We start from the raw sequence: 15,155 nt of genomic DNA, 5'->3' as shown, positions 1-15,155 counted from the left end.
AAATTGAGGACCAGGTGGGGGAACAAGGTTAAAGGTCTGGCGACTGGGATCGGTTATTTATCTATCATTTTGAAACAGTTTCCCTATGATTCAAATCAATGAGGAAGATGGCATGAATGATTATTTTGAAAGCTATCAAGACATTCTGGTAGCCCTTTCGATTTAGACAAAATTCCAGCTAGGTAGAGATAGGACTCCCCAAAACACCTCTTGAAAGTGTTTTTTAACAGGAACCAGAACAGACAGTTATGGCCACTGAAAAAACCCCGATAAAGTCTTAACCGTAATTCAGAGACAAATTTATATTTATAATCTACTGGACAGGCTGTATTACCTTGAATCGACACACTTTTTGTTTTGCCAATGCTTACATGGATATGGAACTAAATTGGAAAAATATAAAGTCAGACAATGGAATAAATGCATAATTGCACTGTTTATTTACGGGCTCTAATTAAGAGGCTTTGTAAGGCAATGAGAGCTCTTGATAGTATGGAGGAACTGAATTTACCCTCAAGTTTTAAGCTCATTGTACACAAAGCTACCAGACAGAAGTGGAGAAGCTTATGATATCCTGTACAAAGCCAAATGATAGCTACATTTGCAAACCTTGTGTCTTACATAGAGAAATGTAGAATATTGCAGGATGCTTTCTTTGGTGACATTCAGGAACCTCTTGTGCTCCTGAAAGTCCACTGCTGTAGACTCAAAATAGATAGGTGTAACAGTTTCAGAGGTGGTGGACAGCTAAACTGAACAGTGCTTCCGCTTAGCAGTATAGTATATTTTATTAACATGTTATCAAACTGTTAATGTTGAAATTGTGTCTGCTTACATAATGAACAAGGGATTTAACAGCCAGCAGTTCTATTTTATGGACTCAAGACCCCTCCAAAGGTCACAAGCTGTAACTGAACACAATTTCAAAGAATGAATAGTGCTCTAAAATTTATGCAACTAAATTGTAAATATCTAATAAAGTGAACACATGGGAGACTCAAATAAATTTGATTAATTTTTTTATTTCCAACTGCCTTACAGAAACATTTAAAGCAATTCTTACTTTGATTTAAGTATTCATCTTAATATAAGAAATGTGCAATTTCCTAGTTGTTTTTTTTACAGTAAAGAGTCAACATACAGGACATTGAGGGTAAATTGTGCGTTCTTCAGCAGGAGTGATTTACTTATTACCAGAGCCCGGCTGATGTATACACGTTTTTTTGCAATGATCTATTGTATGTGGTTATCAAACATGTGTCAAACATGAAGGCGCATCGGGATATATTGGTCAATTATAGTGATATCTGAGGGTGTATTAGGGTGTTTTGAACACCCTAATATCGGTATCGGCCAGAAATAAACACCAGTTTGAGGTCTTCTATTTTTAAGTACACATAGTTTTACATGAACACATGTAATCACTGCAGTTCCATATACAAACATTCAAGGAGAGTGAAATCTGTCTTTGGATAATTGATCAGCCTATATCTCTCTGCAAATGGTTTAATATTAGAATAATTGGTGGTAGTTCACCTACTAGATGTACACATCTAATATCATTATTTCAGGTCTTTAAAATCTCTTATAAAAGTAAGTAAAAGTAATGCCTCCACCCAAGTGGTGGCATTACTGACACTTTACAACAATTTCAATATTTTGCCTGACAATTGTGGTACAAAACACAGTAGTTTCACACATACTAGCTGTAGGCCTACCTTTTTTTAAATAATGTATTTCTTAGTACTTGAAAGGGCTTTGGCCTATTAGGGCTTTAAGATTTTGGATAAGATTATCCTGAAATAAATATGCTCAATATTGTAAAATCATATTATAGTGTATTGTGTGTAAACTAATATTATCAATATCATATATAAGATACAGAGAATCTTCAAATTGTATAATTAGACTGTGTCTAAAACATATAACTGGGTGCATCTCTGTTCCTATACACTTTCTCCAAATGCAGAAATCAACGAATCCTGCTCACTTTGTAGCCTGCCACACTACATCAACCATGTTATATGTGAATAGAATAAACTGTCATAGGCTGCCAACCCCTTGAGTGTGTACAATTAGAGTGTTAGCTGAAATCATGGGCTTCATTATTTATGATCAGCATAGCTACAAGATGTCCTTCACTCAGATGGTTGTTGTTTCACTAAAAGCAGTTCCACTGAGGAAGAATTGTGGTAGAATTATGTTGTTCACCTTTTGGCTTCTTATAGTCTGACCATCTTAATATTATAGGCATGGCACAGGCCTGGTATGGTATGTATTAGGGTACAGCTTGGTCCAGTGACACAAGCAAGTTCCTCTTATACATGTGTATAACTAGGTAGAACTACTGCACCACCACCCTGAATGTTTCATGTACTTCTCCCATGAGCTCATGTATTAAACTTCTATCTTGTAATGTGAAGTGATGACTAAATACAGAATTCAACGACACCACCCATCTATTAAAGTCCTAACAGACAAGATTGTGGATAAAGCCTCATTTATAGTGAATTGAACAGTGGAAGGTGTCGCTTTCTGAAAATAACAGTTTTCGATGTGTTGTTAGCTTGAAAATCAGTTCTGTATAAATTAGGCTTAAGGGACTGCTTCTACTTCAGCTCCTGGTGACACTGACACAAATTATTCCAGCCATAGCCAACAGCATCCCAACAGTCATCTCCGTCATTTTACCAAGCTTCCATTTCTTGAAGTCTTCCTCCTGTTTTTGCTTCATCTGCTCTCTCCTCGCCTTCATCTCCTTCTCTCTCTGCAGCTGCTCCCCATAATGCGCATGGAAGAAGGCATCAAAATCAAACATGGGCTTCCCGTGGACGTAGGAGAAACGTCTATTGGCATGTTGCTGTTGCTGCTGCTGGGATCCTGAGGGTTTACTTGGCTCTCTACTGGAGGGCCTCCCAGCCCCCTGGACATCAAACTTGCTCATGATCCCGCGGTCATATTTCCTCCTCAGGGTTTTGTTTCCCAGCACGCTGTAGGCCTCGCTGATCTCGGAGAAGCGCAGAGTGGCCTCCTCGTTCCCCTGGTTCTTATCAGGATGGTAGATGAAAGACTGTTCATAGTAGGCTGTCTTTATCTGGTTCTGGGTGGCATTGGGGGTCACACGGAGGATGTCATAATAGGCTGTCTTGCTCCTGTATAAAGGAGGTGCGTCCGATTTGCTGTTGTTGCTCCTCCAGCTGCTGTAGAATCTAGCAGCAGTGGAGGGTTGAAGTGAGTCGGTAAGATATTTCAGCTCCTTTAAACTCAGTCCATTAACCGACGACCCAAACCCTGACCTTTGCTCTGCTAGAGTAACTTTAAGGACGAGGGTGCTGAATCCTCTGAGTTGCTGAGGTGATCTGAAGATTTCAGGGTGAAGATTGGCTGCCATAACGACACTTCTTTTATTCCCGAGCGTCACCCTGCCGATCAGGCGCATTTGAAGTTGAGGTTGCACAGCTGGTGAGCGGTACAGTGTTCTTCGCATGTCCTCTCTGTGTTGAAGGACGGAGGAATTGACATCTGGATCCAAAGAAAGAGAATCCATAGATGTGGCAGAGGGACAAACATTCATCAAGGCCTCGTTTTCTTGAACATCTCCTACCCTACAATGTATCCGAGTTCTATATTCTGCTCCCTCACTTGCTGTTGACACTGGCTGGTCCGACATAGGCCTACCGGCCGGGACAGTTCTGGTTGAGGTACCGTGTTTTGCAAGCAGACATCCGTGACCTTTGAAGGTGGTACGATTATGAGAGTTCCTGATGTTAGAAAACCTGTGAGCTCCTTTTCCCAGTATCTGACTGACCTCTGCCATGATCCTTCCCATAGATATAGAAACCTAGATACCTCATTGGCCTCTGCAGTTCATTGTAACGACTGGTCTCTCAATACAAGGCTCTTCCGGGGGGCAGACCAATCACATCACGTTAACTACTGGCCAATCACAGCGCGTCTAACTGACTAGTTGCTGCGCGGCTGCCTCTTAAGAAAAGACCCACCCCATCTGCCTCTGATTGGCCTACCGAACGCCCCCTTCTGTGACGCACACGGAAGTTTCCAGCTTCCCCCCAGAAACATAGAGGAAGCTTTTAACTCTATGAGAGGAAGCGGAAGTGCGTCCGAGATGCCGATGCTTCAGAGCCAGATGAGGCGTCTACCTTTATATGTCTATGATCCTTCCCGTGGCAGGACGGACCGGGTGACCCGGCCGGTCGGTGGAGAGTGAAGAAGGAGCAATAGAAAGTGTCAAGTGAAGGAAGTGGAAGGCGGCTCTGGTTCCGGTAGCTTTACAACCAATGAGGAGCGATGTAAACAGGAAGTGAGCACGACAGCAAACCAATCCGGAGAGAAACAAAAGAGTGTTTATATAATCATACTCAGCTTGAATCGTGTAGTTCGGCCTTGTTGTCACTCGATCATTGTTGGAAGAATATTGAAAACATACAAACCATAAGCATTATGTCATAAACATTTTAAATATAGCATTTCCGAGCACCAGTCAGTCATATTAAATACCAGTCAGCTGTTCCTTTAAATAAGGGTCGCTCGTCTCGTCTCTTACATATGACGTCATATTTAACGTTGCCATGTCAGCTTATTATAAGCGACTTTGGGCTTGTTTTTCTGTGAAGTTGTTTGTAAATATTGCGGGTTTTTGGGCTTGTTTCTAATGTGTAGTGTAGTTACTTGTTTCCAAAAGTCGGTTAAACCAGTGGTTCTCAAACATTTTCATGTCAAGGACCCCCAAATTAAAATGTATTTGTACACACAGACCCCTATCTGAAAAATGTGTTGTGCCAGGGTCAGGGACCACATACCAGATTTGTGTTCAAATGTAGTTTTTTTTTCCATATTCAAAAATTTTAACCATTTTCCCAAGATTTTTTGGAAAATGGCCAATTTACAAGCTTGTAGATCGGCTATTTTCAAATAGCTGATGAAAGATGTAAATTACTCTTGTGGCCTACGTCGCTTCTTTTGGGCTGGTTTTCATAGACCCGGTTGCTTGTTTCTCTCACAGAATCTGTCAACACTGCTCGTCTCGTCTCTTTCATATGACGTCACTTTTTTTCACGTGTGGACAATTTTCACTACAGCAGCACATCAAGCTTCGGCTCGGATGCATGTTTAGAATATTATTCATTTGAATAGCTTTACATTAAGAAAGAACCATGGCCTCCAGCTGTCGAAGGCCTGAGCACATGGCCCCTCCAGAAATCGTTAGTAATGTTTACTAACGTTCTCATTTAAATCATCATGGTTTGAGATGCGGCTAATCAATGGAATAGCCAACAAGCTAACATCAACATTTGTTCATGAGCACTTTTTCAAGTTGAGATTTTGGCCAAAGCATGTGAGAGAAGTGCCAACATCTTGGCTGACTTATCTTTGTATATATTGAAAGATAGATAATACATCTCGGGTTGCATTTTAGTTTGTTTTAACAAGAAGACACCGTCATAACAAGTAACATGTTTTAGTCCACATACGGTTCTAATGGTAACAACAGGGTAGGGTGGGCACCTCTGTGTTAAATTGGCATTTTTCTCCCTAAATGTTAGAAAATAAAATATTTGGAAAATGTTTTTAATTAAAGTTAAGTATACATGATTACAACGTGCTTAAACATTCGACAATTAAGGTCTAACAGTTCTACAATTGCTACAAAACTGTCATTTGGGGAAGAAGTTGAATGATAAATTAAGTCTGATAATGTACCTTGCATGTTCACATCATGTATACTCTAACATTTTGGACAAAATAGCCAATTTTACATCGAGGTGCCCAGATGTCCCTAGTGCCCACCTATCCTGTATCCGTTCTAATCTCCTTCCTAAATGTGTGTCTACTCTGTAGTTCTACAACGAGCAGGAAGCCAAGAAATACTCCCAGAAGTGAGTAACGTCTTATTATTGTGTTATTAAATTGTTTGAGGCTTGACTCAACCGAGTCTGATAACATAATGTGAATTCTTAAGGTGAAAGAAGCCTGTCTGAAAATATGATATATCTCTGGAGATATTTCAATTGTGCAGTTGCAGAATCTCAATGTAGAATCTTTAACTTCACTGTAGCACTAAAGTTGTTTATAATAAAAGTCTTTACATCGACAGTAGATAATACGTTTTAAAAAATATATATTTTTATTCTAGCAGTTGGATACAAACAGTCACATGTATTTAAGTGTAAATGAGACCTTTCTGTGTTTGGTTTCTAGCTCTCGGATGATTGAGATACAAAGTCTAATGTCAGAGAGAGCTGTGGAGCTGTTGTCTTTGCCAGAGGGAGAAACCTGTTTCCTTCTAGATGTGGGGTATGCTCTTCATTACTGTTGTTATAACAGAGAATTTTGTTAAAATATATTGAAATTGTATTAGAGAACAACATAAAAAGCTGCAATCCGGAACTTATTTTATTATGGTACTAGTGTGTTAATAGAATATAACAAGTACATCTGCAGTGGTTGAAGGTGGTCTCCCTTGTCTTCCATTGAGAAACATAGACCCTGGTATCGGGTGGGACACCTACAGGTTGACACATATTACTGCCCCAAGTGCATTAAGCGTAATATGTCCCATGGCCAATCAGGGTTTTTGTTTTGGAAGAGCCATAGAAGTTTGGTCTTCCATTCGGGAGAGTTCAAATCACACGTAGGACATGAAACTTACAGATTGCAGCTTTGATCAAATTGATTTGATCAAATGTATTTTTAGCAGTATGTTTAATTAAATCATCAAATAGACATTTGTTTTGTGATCCAGTGTAATTAAAAAGTAAGGGCTGCTTCTGTACAAGTCAAACACAGCTAACTGTTACATTACATCTGTACAAGTCAAACACAGCTAACTGTTACATTACATCTGTACAAGTCAAACACAGCTAACTGTTACATTACATCTGTACAAGTCAAACACAGCTAACTGTTACATTACATCTGTACAAGTCAAACACAGCTAACTGTTACATTACATCTGTACAAGTCAAACACAGCTAACTGTTACATTACATTTGTACAAGTCAAACACAGCCAGCTGTTACATTACATCTGTACAAGACACTATCAACTTACTTTTCCATTTCTCCCAGGTGTGGCTCAGGGCTAAGTGGTGACCATCTGTCAGAGGAGGGACACTATTGGGTTGGAATCGACATCAGCACAGCAATGTTGGGTTAGCTTTGCATTCACTATTGTACAAATAACATCTTACTGCTCTACGTAAATTGTTTATCTAAAAGAGATTGCTCCTAAACCTTCACCTCAGGACTCGCCTAACCCCAGCTCACTTTCAATGGGTCTGGTCTTTAAAATACTCAGATACTATACTACTTGTCTACAGTGAGAGATGCCCATGGGCACAACACCAGAAGGAGCTCCTCTGACCTTGTTCCCCCTAGATTCGGCCCAAACATGGGGGGAAATGTATTCTACTATACTGCCATCAAAATGTGGAATGCCCTACCAACAGCCACCAAACTTCTCGATTCCCCATCCAAATTTAAAGCTGACCTAAAAACAACCATGGCTGTCCTCAAATTATAATTGGACTCATTTTATCTCCTACTAGCTTGCCCCCAGAGAGTCAAACAAGGCACTCCCTCAGCGTGCTCCACGTAAAGTGCCCCGTGGGTGTGACATCCTCTGCCCCCCGCCATCACCCCACTTTTTCCCCCTGTAAATATATCTATTAATGCTTTTAGTGTTGTTGCTGATTAGGGCTTTCACCAACTAGTCGACTAGTATAACCACTAGTCGACCTTGTTGGTACTAGTCGAATATTTGATTTAAAAAAAAAGTTTCCCCCATTGTTCTAATGCCATGGTAATGGCCCATTACTATTATTATTAATCTCCTGCCCTTATTTTTTATCAAAAGGGGGTCAAAAGTATGCCCAATAATAGCCTAATATTGGGCAATAACCCCCTTTTGAGGATCCTTGGAGACACTGCTGTGCCAGAAGCGCTTCCCTTAAAACGGCATAAAAATAAAGGCAGGAGGATAATAATAGTAATGGCAATAAAACAATGGCTTTTTTTTAAAAAAATAGGTAAATATCGACTAGTTGACTACCACTGGGTCAAATTAGTCGACCAGTAAAAATCTCTTGTCGTGAAAGCCCTATTGCTGATATGTGAATGTATTGAATGTCTTTATGATGAATTGAGTACAATGGACCACAATGGAAACAAGTCCCTGGACCTTTTTGTGTTATCCTTTTAGCATAGCTTTTCAAACTGTACTGCCGTGGTGTTTTCAAACGTATTCATAGAATATGCAATCAATCAAATCGTTCAAACGATGCATGTGCAAAACATTCCTTAACAACCAATTAAAGCTGCAGTGTGGAAAGGAACTTCCACATTGGCGTGGTAGTGACTGTGGCCTGTCACAAAAATGTGCACAACCTCTGAACAGATTGGCATAAGCTTTGAAAAGAGGTTTATCGTGGACCAGGTCAAACTCTTGACTGGTCACATGAATCATGTAGTTATATAGGCCAAAAGGGGATATGGCGCCAGTCTGTGCTCTGTGGAGCACATTTTCTAGTTGCGAACGCAACTACGGACCAAGTGGAGCTTACTATGTAACCATGCTTGGGTTGTGTGTGTCTCTGTCCGTGTGTGTCTCCGTCTGTGTCTCTGTGTTCACGCTCTCATTGGCTCGCGCCCCCATGTGACTCGAAACTCTGTGCTGAAATGCCAGCAGCTGCACTGCCTGTATACAGCGTGTGTTCACGCTCTCATTGGCTCGCGCCCCCATGTGACTCGAAACTCCGTGCTGAAATGCCAGCAGCTGCACTGCCTGTATACAGCCGGCAGAGTGCGGCAGAGTGCACTACTACAGTGTGGTTGAAATATGGCAGCCACAGTCAATCTGCGTTCGCCTCCAGCGTTCGCGCGTCTTACTTGTTAATAATGTCTTGGATACCCAGTCAGTTCAGAGGTCCATCGAGTGAATGTAAATTTTCTCTTTTCATACAGATGTCGCCCTTGAGAGGGAGGTAGAGGGAGACCTTGTGTTGGGGGACATGGGGGAGGGTATGCCTTTCCGCTCTGGCACATTTGATGGATGCATCAGGTAAAAAAACATAACCTGGATTTAAAAAAATTATGTAGCCCCCCCACACACACACATTTTTGCCTTTCAATATTACATATCTATAATATCTCCTAATCTTTCCTGTCTTTTTTTCCTTTGCTATATTTTCTCAAACGATCCCTCTCAGTATCTCGGCTCTACAGTGGCTCTGCAATGCAGACAAAAAGACACACAGTCCTCCAAAGAGACTCTATACCTTTTTCACATCTCTGTATTCCAGCCTGGTAAGGTTGTAGTAATTCTCTCTGATTTCTCATGATGAAGAGTGATTTTATTTATTAATTCTCAAGTTAAACACACTCAGCTTCATATTTTTTTTTACAAATGTGTATTTCATCTCTCAGGCGAGAGGCGCGCGTGCTGTTTTTCAGATTTATCCAGAGAATTCCGAACAGGTAAACTCCTTTCATTCATAGCATTTATAATTTAACGCTGCATACGTTGCATGTATCTTGGTGGTGTTCAATTGTAGTGTAACTAAATGACATTTTTCTATGCATTTAACAAACTTCAGCCTCTCCTCTCTTTGTCTAGCTTGAACTGATCACATCCCAGGCTATGAAGGCAGGCTTCGGTGGAGGCATGGTAGTGGACTTCCCCAACAGCACCAAGGCTAAAAAGTCGGTTCTTATTGCAGCAATGGCTTTTTACATGTTTACCTACTAAGCAATTAGCAATTGGTTTACACATTTTTTGCAGTGCCAATACATGTTGTTGAATATTCACAGCTTTTGTCAAAGATGTACTTTACATGTTTATAGACAATTTTGCAGCCTCAAAGTATGCCATCAGTCAGGCACGGACTGGCACAGAAAATCGGCCCTGGCATTTGTGATCTCCACCGGCCCATAGCGGGGGTCGGGCGCCGAAAATGTGCGGTTAATTGGCAAAAAATTGCTTGAATTTTTTGTTTTTGGTGACTTTATTTCGGTTTTAATGTTGGCCGCGGCCCCAGACTGCCCAGCCCTTCTGGCATCTGCCAGAAGTGCCAGACCGTCCAATCCGGGCCTGCCATCAGTCATAGTCAATGGGCAAGAAATTTGACATTTAGCAATCCTTTTTCCCTTGTTACATTATGACTGAAATAGTTTACATAATAAGCCTTATGGTACGTTCACACGGGCAGATTAAAAGATACAAAGATACAAAAATACACTGCGTCTTTGTCGCTGCGTTGCTTTCTACCTGTGTTGCTCAACGCGGTCACTGACGTCATCAAACGTGCGGACATCGGAGCTAGAGTTGTAGCTTTGTATCTTTGTATCTGGAAGTTGATCCCAGCTCAACTTGAATTTGTAGCTTTGTATCTTTGTCGCTAGAGCTACATCTACAAACGTCGGATGTATCTTCGTGTCTTCATGTAGCTGGTTTCCATTGAAAATGAATGGTAGCATGTATCTTTTAATCTGCCCGTGTGAACGCACCATAATTCACCAAAATCTCTCTTGTTGCCAACAGGTTTTTCCTGTGTCTGTTTGCCGGGGTAACCGGAGTACTGCCCAAGGTAAGGAGCCTGAGATTTGGTTCAGACATTGGGGCTGTCTCTTATAAAGGCAGGGCAACAGATAAGTTTATGAATATACTTTTTTTTATTCAGGGATTGGGAACAGAAACCTCACTGAGGGGTGTTCCAAATCAGGTCCAGTTTACAGGAGAAAGGTAATGACACAAGGCACGGCAGACGATATGAGTCTTACACAGACAGGTCTTGGCTCTCAGTAAAAGCAGGTTCAGTTATATCTGCCTTAACGAGGCTGAAGGACCCAGAAAAATGTAACAGGGTCGTCGTTCTGCCTGACTAGAAACACTGTCATGCTGTTTTTCCTCCCTTTTACATGCTGCTGTTTAAATCGCTTCTCTTGTTAATAACAATAAAAATACACAATGCAGTGTAAATCTGTTCTCTTGTTAATATATGCTGCAGTTTAAATCGGTTTTCTTTTTAATACATGCTGTGTAAATCTGTTCTCTTGTTAATATGATGCATGCTGCAGCTTAAATCAGTTCTGTTGTTAATCTTCTCTCTCATACAGTTTAAATCAGGACTCTTATTAATACACGATGCAGTGTAAAGTTTTCTTGGTAATGCATGCCACAGTTTAAATCGGTTCTCTTGTTAACGCGCTGCAGTTTAAATCCGCTATCTTGTTATTAATAAATGCAGCAGTTTAAATTGGTTCTCTTGTTAAAGGGGAAATCCACCCATTTTCAATATTTAACTATGTCATTAATATAGCATAAAGGAGTTGTGTGGAAATAAGAAAAAATTAAAAAAAAAATTAACATTGCAAAAAAATTTAACATTGCAAAAAAATTAACATTGCAAATTACACCATGATGAGTCATCACAGTGTAATTTGCAATGTTAATTTTTTTGCAATGTTAAATTTTTTTGCAATGTTAATTTTTTTTTAAATTTTTTCTTATTTCCACACAACTCCTTTATGCTATATTAATGACATAGTTAAATATTGAAAATGGGTGGATTTCCCCTTTAATACATGCAGCAGTATTAATCTGTTCTCTTGCAGACTCACTGCAGTTTAAGTACTGAACATGCTGCAGATAAAAGCTGTTTTTGTTAGGACATGGGATCTTTGTAGAAGAACAGTCTGTGGTTTTTGCCATGCTTTTTCACATTTTCTTTGTCTTTTCTGGTGAAGAAATCGTTTTAAAAACATGAAAGGCAAATCTGTGAAGAAGGGAAAAGACTGGATCCTGGAGAAGAAAGAGCGAAGAAGACGGCAGGGCCGGTATGTATTTGTAAATGTTTGCATCTGAATATTGGTCTTTTGGGTAATGTTTTGTTAATCTCTGTTATTTCACAGATATTTCAGACTTACTTGATAATTATTTGTATCTTTAGTGTATGAATATTGTAGGTATGTAATTAGAGATTAGTTACATTATGATTCACTCCTTTAAGAATGAAACTAATAAATAATCCTATACCTAAATATAACTACATAAAAGAGACTTTGAACCCATAATTTATCTTTGTAAACTGAATGTTGTCTTCTATGATAAGCCGCCTTCTTGTTTTCAGATAATGACTTTGATAAGTTGTTGTCAGCATGTTGACATGTTCTCAGCAACCACTGCTTATGACGATTATTCTTCTGTGTTTGTTTTCTGCAGAGAGGTTCGAGCAGATACCAAATACACCGGACGGAAAAGAAGACCTCATTTCTAGACCTGGTTTGATTTGCTTTGCCTACATTTGTCCTTGTGTTGAACATCACACAAAGGGTCACCTCAAAAGCAGTTGAACATGTGATGTCCAAGTGTCAGGACTTCATTTCTGGTTCAGGATAATGAAATCAAATTTTGAAATACTTTCCTGGTTTATAATTTTTAAACCCTAGTTATGGAGGGAATGTCAATTTGTTTCTTTGAATGGCTGATTATGAGACTTTAGTTGCTTGTAGTTTTACATTCAGTCTGGAACTTCCTTACAGGCACATGACTGGAGTATCTATTATGAGATATTCAATTGGTGAAATGTAAAAAATAAAGTGAGACATAAAGACCTGGACTCAAATAATGCCACAGAATTTGAACACTGTTTTCTTATGAAATTTCTAATTTCTTGGCCATTTAAAGGTAGGGTATGTGATTTTATTTTGTTAAAATAAGTGTTAAATAGCTTTATATTCTGATAGTACTCATTGCTATAGAGTGTTTGTTCAGTAACAGGAGTCTCCATGTCTCTCCAGCTCTTTATTAAATAGAAAATGCATTTTCACTTCAGGATACCAATTTTATCGAATCAGGACAGAGAACTCAGACAGGATACAGATTAAACAAGTGAAATAGGAAGTGATGAGAACTCCAAAATTGGAACTGGAACACTATAGAAATGAAGCTGATAAATGGATACTCTCTCCTGATTGGCTGAAATGATGTCACCTACCTGAATATGTATTTTCTGGGAGCTGGAGAGGCAGAGAGACCCCGGTTACTGAACAAACACTCTATAGCAATGAGTACTATCAGAATATAGAGCTTTAACCTTTTAACTAAAACCTTTTTGTTTTAACCAAAAAATATCACTTACCCTACCTTTTAATTAAATATTTAAAATGTCTTTATAATGCTGTATTGAAATGCAGTGTTTTTCGTGTACACACTTTGAATAAGAGTACTATTATATTTGAGTTGATGTGTGTTTTCCTTTTGGATGTATTTAGGATGAGCAATCTCACTCATCAAGTAAATTTGATATAACATTATCTAACATAAATAAAGCATTCAGAAAACTATCCATCCACACATTCACAAGACGGCATTTATTATGATCCCTTTCCCACCCCTACAATGCTTTCACAGCCCCCACACACACACACACACACACACACACACACACACACACACACACACATTGTGCAATATACAGTAGGTAGCACAATGTAAACAGACTCCTCAAGAAGTTTGTTACAGAGTCTAAGAAGACAGGAGAGTAGGCCAGTGTCTCATTGTCTGAGAGGTCTGATTGGTTTAGGCAGTTGGTCTATCTATGTGTTCAGGAGCTTAGTACCAAAAACATTTTTTTTATTAAGTCCCCTCACTTCAGTATGCAAATTACATCCTGCACACAATTCATCTACATCCATTCAAACTTTGAACTCTGACTGGGGAGGTAGTCTGGGAGATACAGTAGGTGGGAGTGCAATGATCATTACATCCTGATGTGAAAGAAAATATTTCAAAAGAAGAAAACAAATAAAGGTTGTATATATGGACAATCAAAATCTGTTGGAAATATTTTTGTTTTGATGTGTCATAATTAAATGTAGGCCTAAGTAATGTTGATATGGCACACTGACTATCTACAAAACATTTATACTAAATGAATGAATATTATTAAATAATGACGTAATGCTATCTAAAAATGAAAAACTGCTTCTATTATTAGATAGCAATGCACATCACTTGTAAACTGCAGGGGTCGCTCTCGCACCATGACCAAGTCAAACGTCGCCTCAAAGCTCAGTTCAGCTGGGCGTTATCTGAGGAGGACCTGTTTGGTGTAGGCTATAACTAAGTAGTAGGCTACTGTAGTTGAGTTGGATTTCTGTTAAAGGCTTAAAGCATAATATTGGGATGGATGAAACCGAATAATGATATCCACCCGCAAACCGAATATTAGAGTGTAGGCTATTTGATTAAAAATACCAATGAATGTGAATTGGGAACGAACTTATGGTGTTCCATGGGTTAATAGTAGCCCCATGTGGAACCTCTCCCTCCACTTTATAGCTTCGAGATGAAGTTCCACAGCGTAGTGTGCCGGCAGCTGACGACACCGACGAATATTGGCCAAGATTGTTGATTCTTACCCTTTTCTTCTGCACATCGTATCCAAAAAGTAAATGTCAAGAAAATGTAACCGACTGGTTGAAACAAGCGTTTAAATCTCAGTTTTAGTCAGCCCGTGCCATGTTTTCCCAATGCAACCTTAACGGGAGCAGTATCCTACTGCGCATGCGAACGGGGGTTGACTGGCCACAGGCGGACTAAATAAGCGATTTAAACGCTTGTTTCAACCCGTCAGTTAGATTTTCTTGACCGCTAAAATGTAAAACATCTGAGAGCAGGGGTGATTACCGTTACTTTTTGGATACGATGTGCGTAAAAGGGTAAGAACAACAATATATTGGCCAATATTCGCCGGTGTCGCACTCTGCCGGCACCCAACGCAGTGGAACCTCATCTCAGAGCTATACAGCGGAGGGAGGGGTTCCGAATGGAGTTTGAGCTTATGAGCTAGCCTAGGTTAATGGCAAATGGCCTCGCATCACCTTGTATGTGCGTCACCCGAGTGTGGTCTGTCTCACACCAGTCCTCCATCGAACCTAATAACGGATGGGGGAAAATCACTGTCGCTGCTCTACAGGTAGCCTATAGTGCGGAAAGCCTGGTGACGCGAGGTTACTTTCGCTCGCAAGTAGACGCCTTCTCGCAGCTGTTGTTGGACACCTTTGGTCGACCCCGCCTCACATTGTTGCTCATACAACCCGATCAAAACCCTGCAGCCATCATCACAGACATAACGG

General features: G+C 39.9%; 2 protein-coding genes across 2 annotated transcripts; one reads left to right on the top strand and one right to left on the bottom strand.

Annotated features, from left to right (window-relative positions):
• Positions 1-555: 555 nt before the first annotated feature.
• Positions 556-3,821, bottom strand: dnajc30b (DnaJ (Hsp40) homolog, subfamily C, member 30b). The gene has a single exon (XM_080428585.1). It carries the CDS (start codon positions 3,815-3,817, stop codon positions 2,615-2,617), a length of 1,203 nt encoding a protein of 400 aa, XP_080284711.1. The 5' UTR covers positions 3,818-3,821; the 3' UTR covers positions 556-2,614.
• A 1,253-nt stretch (positions 3,822-5,074) lies between these two features.
• On the top strand, positions 5,075-12,653 carry bud23 (BUD23 rRNA methyltransferase and ribosome maturation factor). The gene is made up of 12 exons (XM_080428708.1): positions 5,075-5,222; positions 5,860-5,897; positions 6,220-6,315; positions 7,089-7,171; positions 8,982-9,078; positions 9,227-9,323; positions 9,444-9,494; positions 9,634-9,719; positions 10,558-10,603; positions 10,697-10,758; positions 11,763-11,852; positions 12,238-12,653. The coding sequence occupies exons 1-12, from the start codon at positions 5,175-5,177 to the stop codon at positions 12,290-12,292; spliced, it is 849 nt and encodes a 282-aa protein (XP_080284834.1). The 5' UTR covers positions 5,075-5,174; the 3' UTR covers positions 12,293-12,653.
• The last annotated feature ends 2,502 nt before the right edge of the window (positions 12,654-15,155 follow it).

The sequence above is a fragment of the Gymnoscopelus braueri genome (genome assembly GCF_963280865.1).
Source record: "Gymnoscopelus braueri genome assembly, chromosome: 5".
NCBI lineage: Eukaryota > Metazoa > Chordata > Actinopteri > Myctophiformes > Myctophidae > Gymnoscopelus > Gymnoscopelus braueri.
Note: the sequence above shows the minus strand (reverse complement) of the source record. Positions and strands in the feature narration are given on the sequence as shown.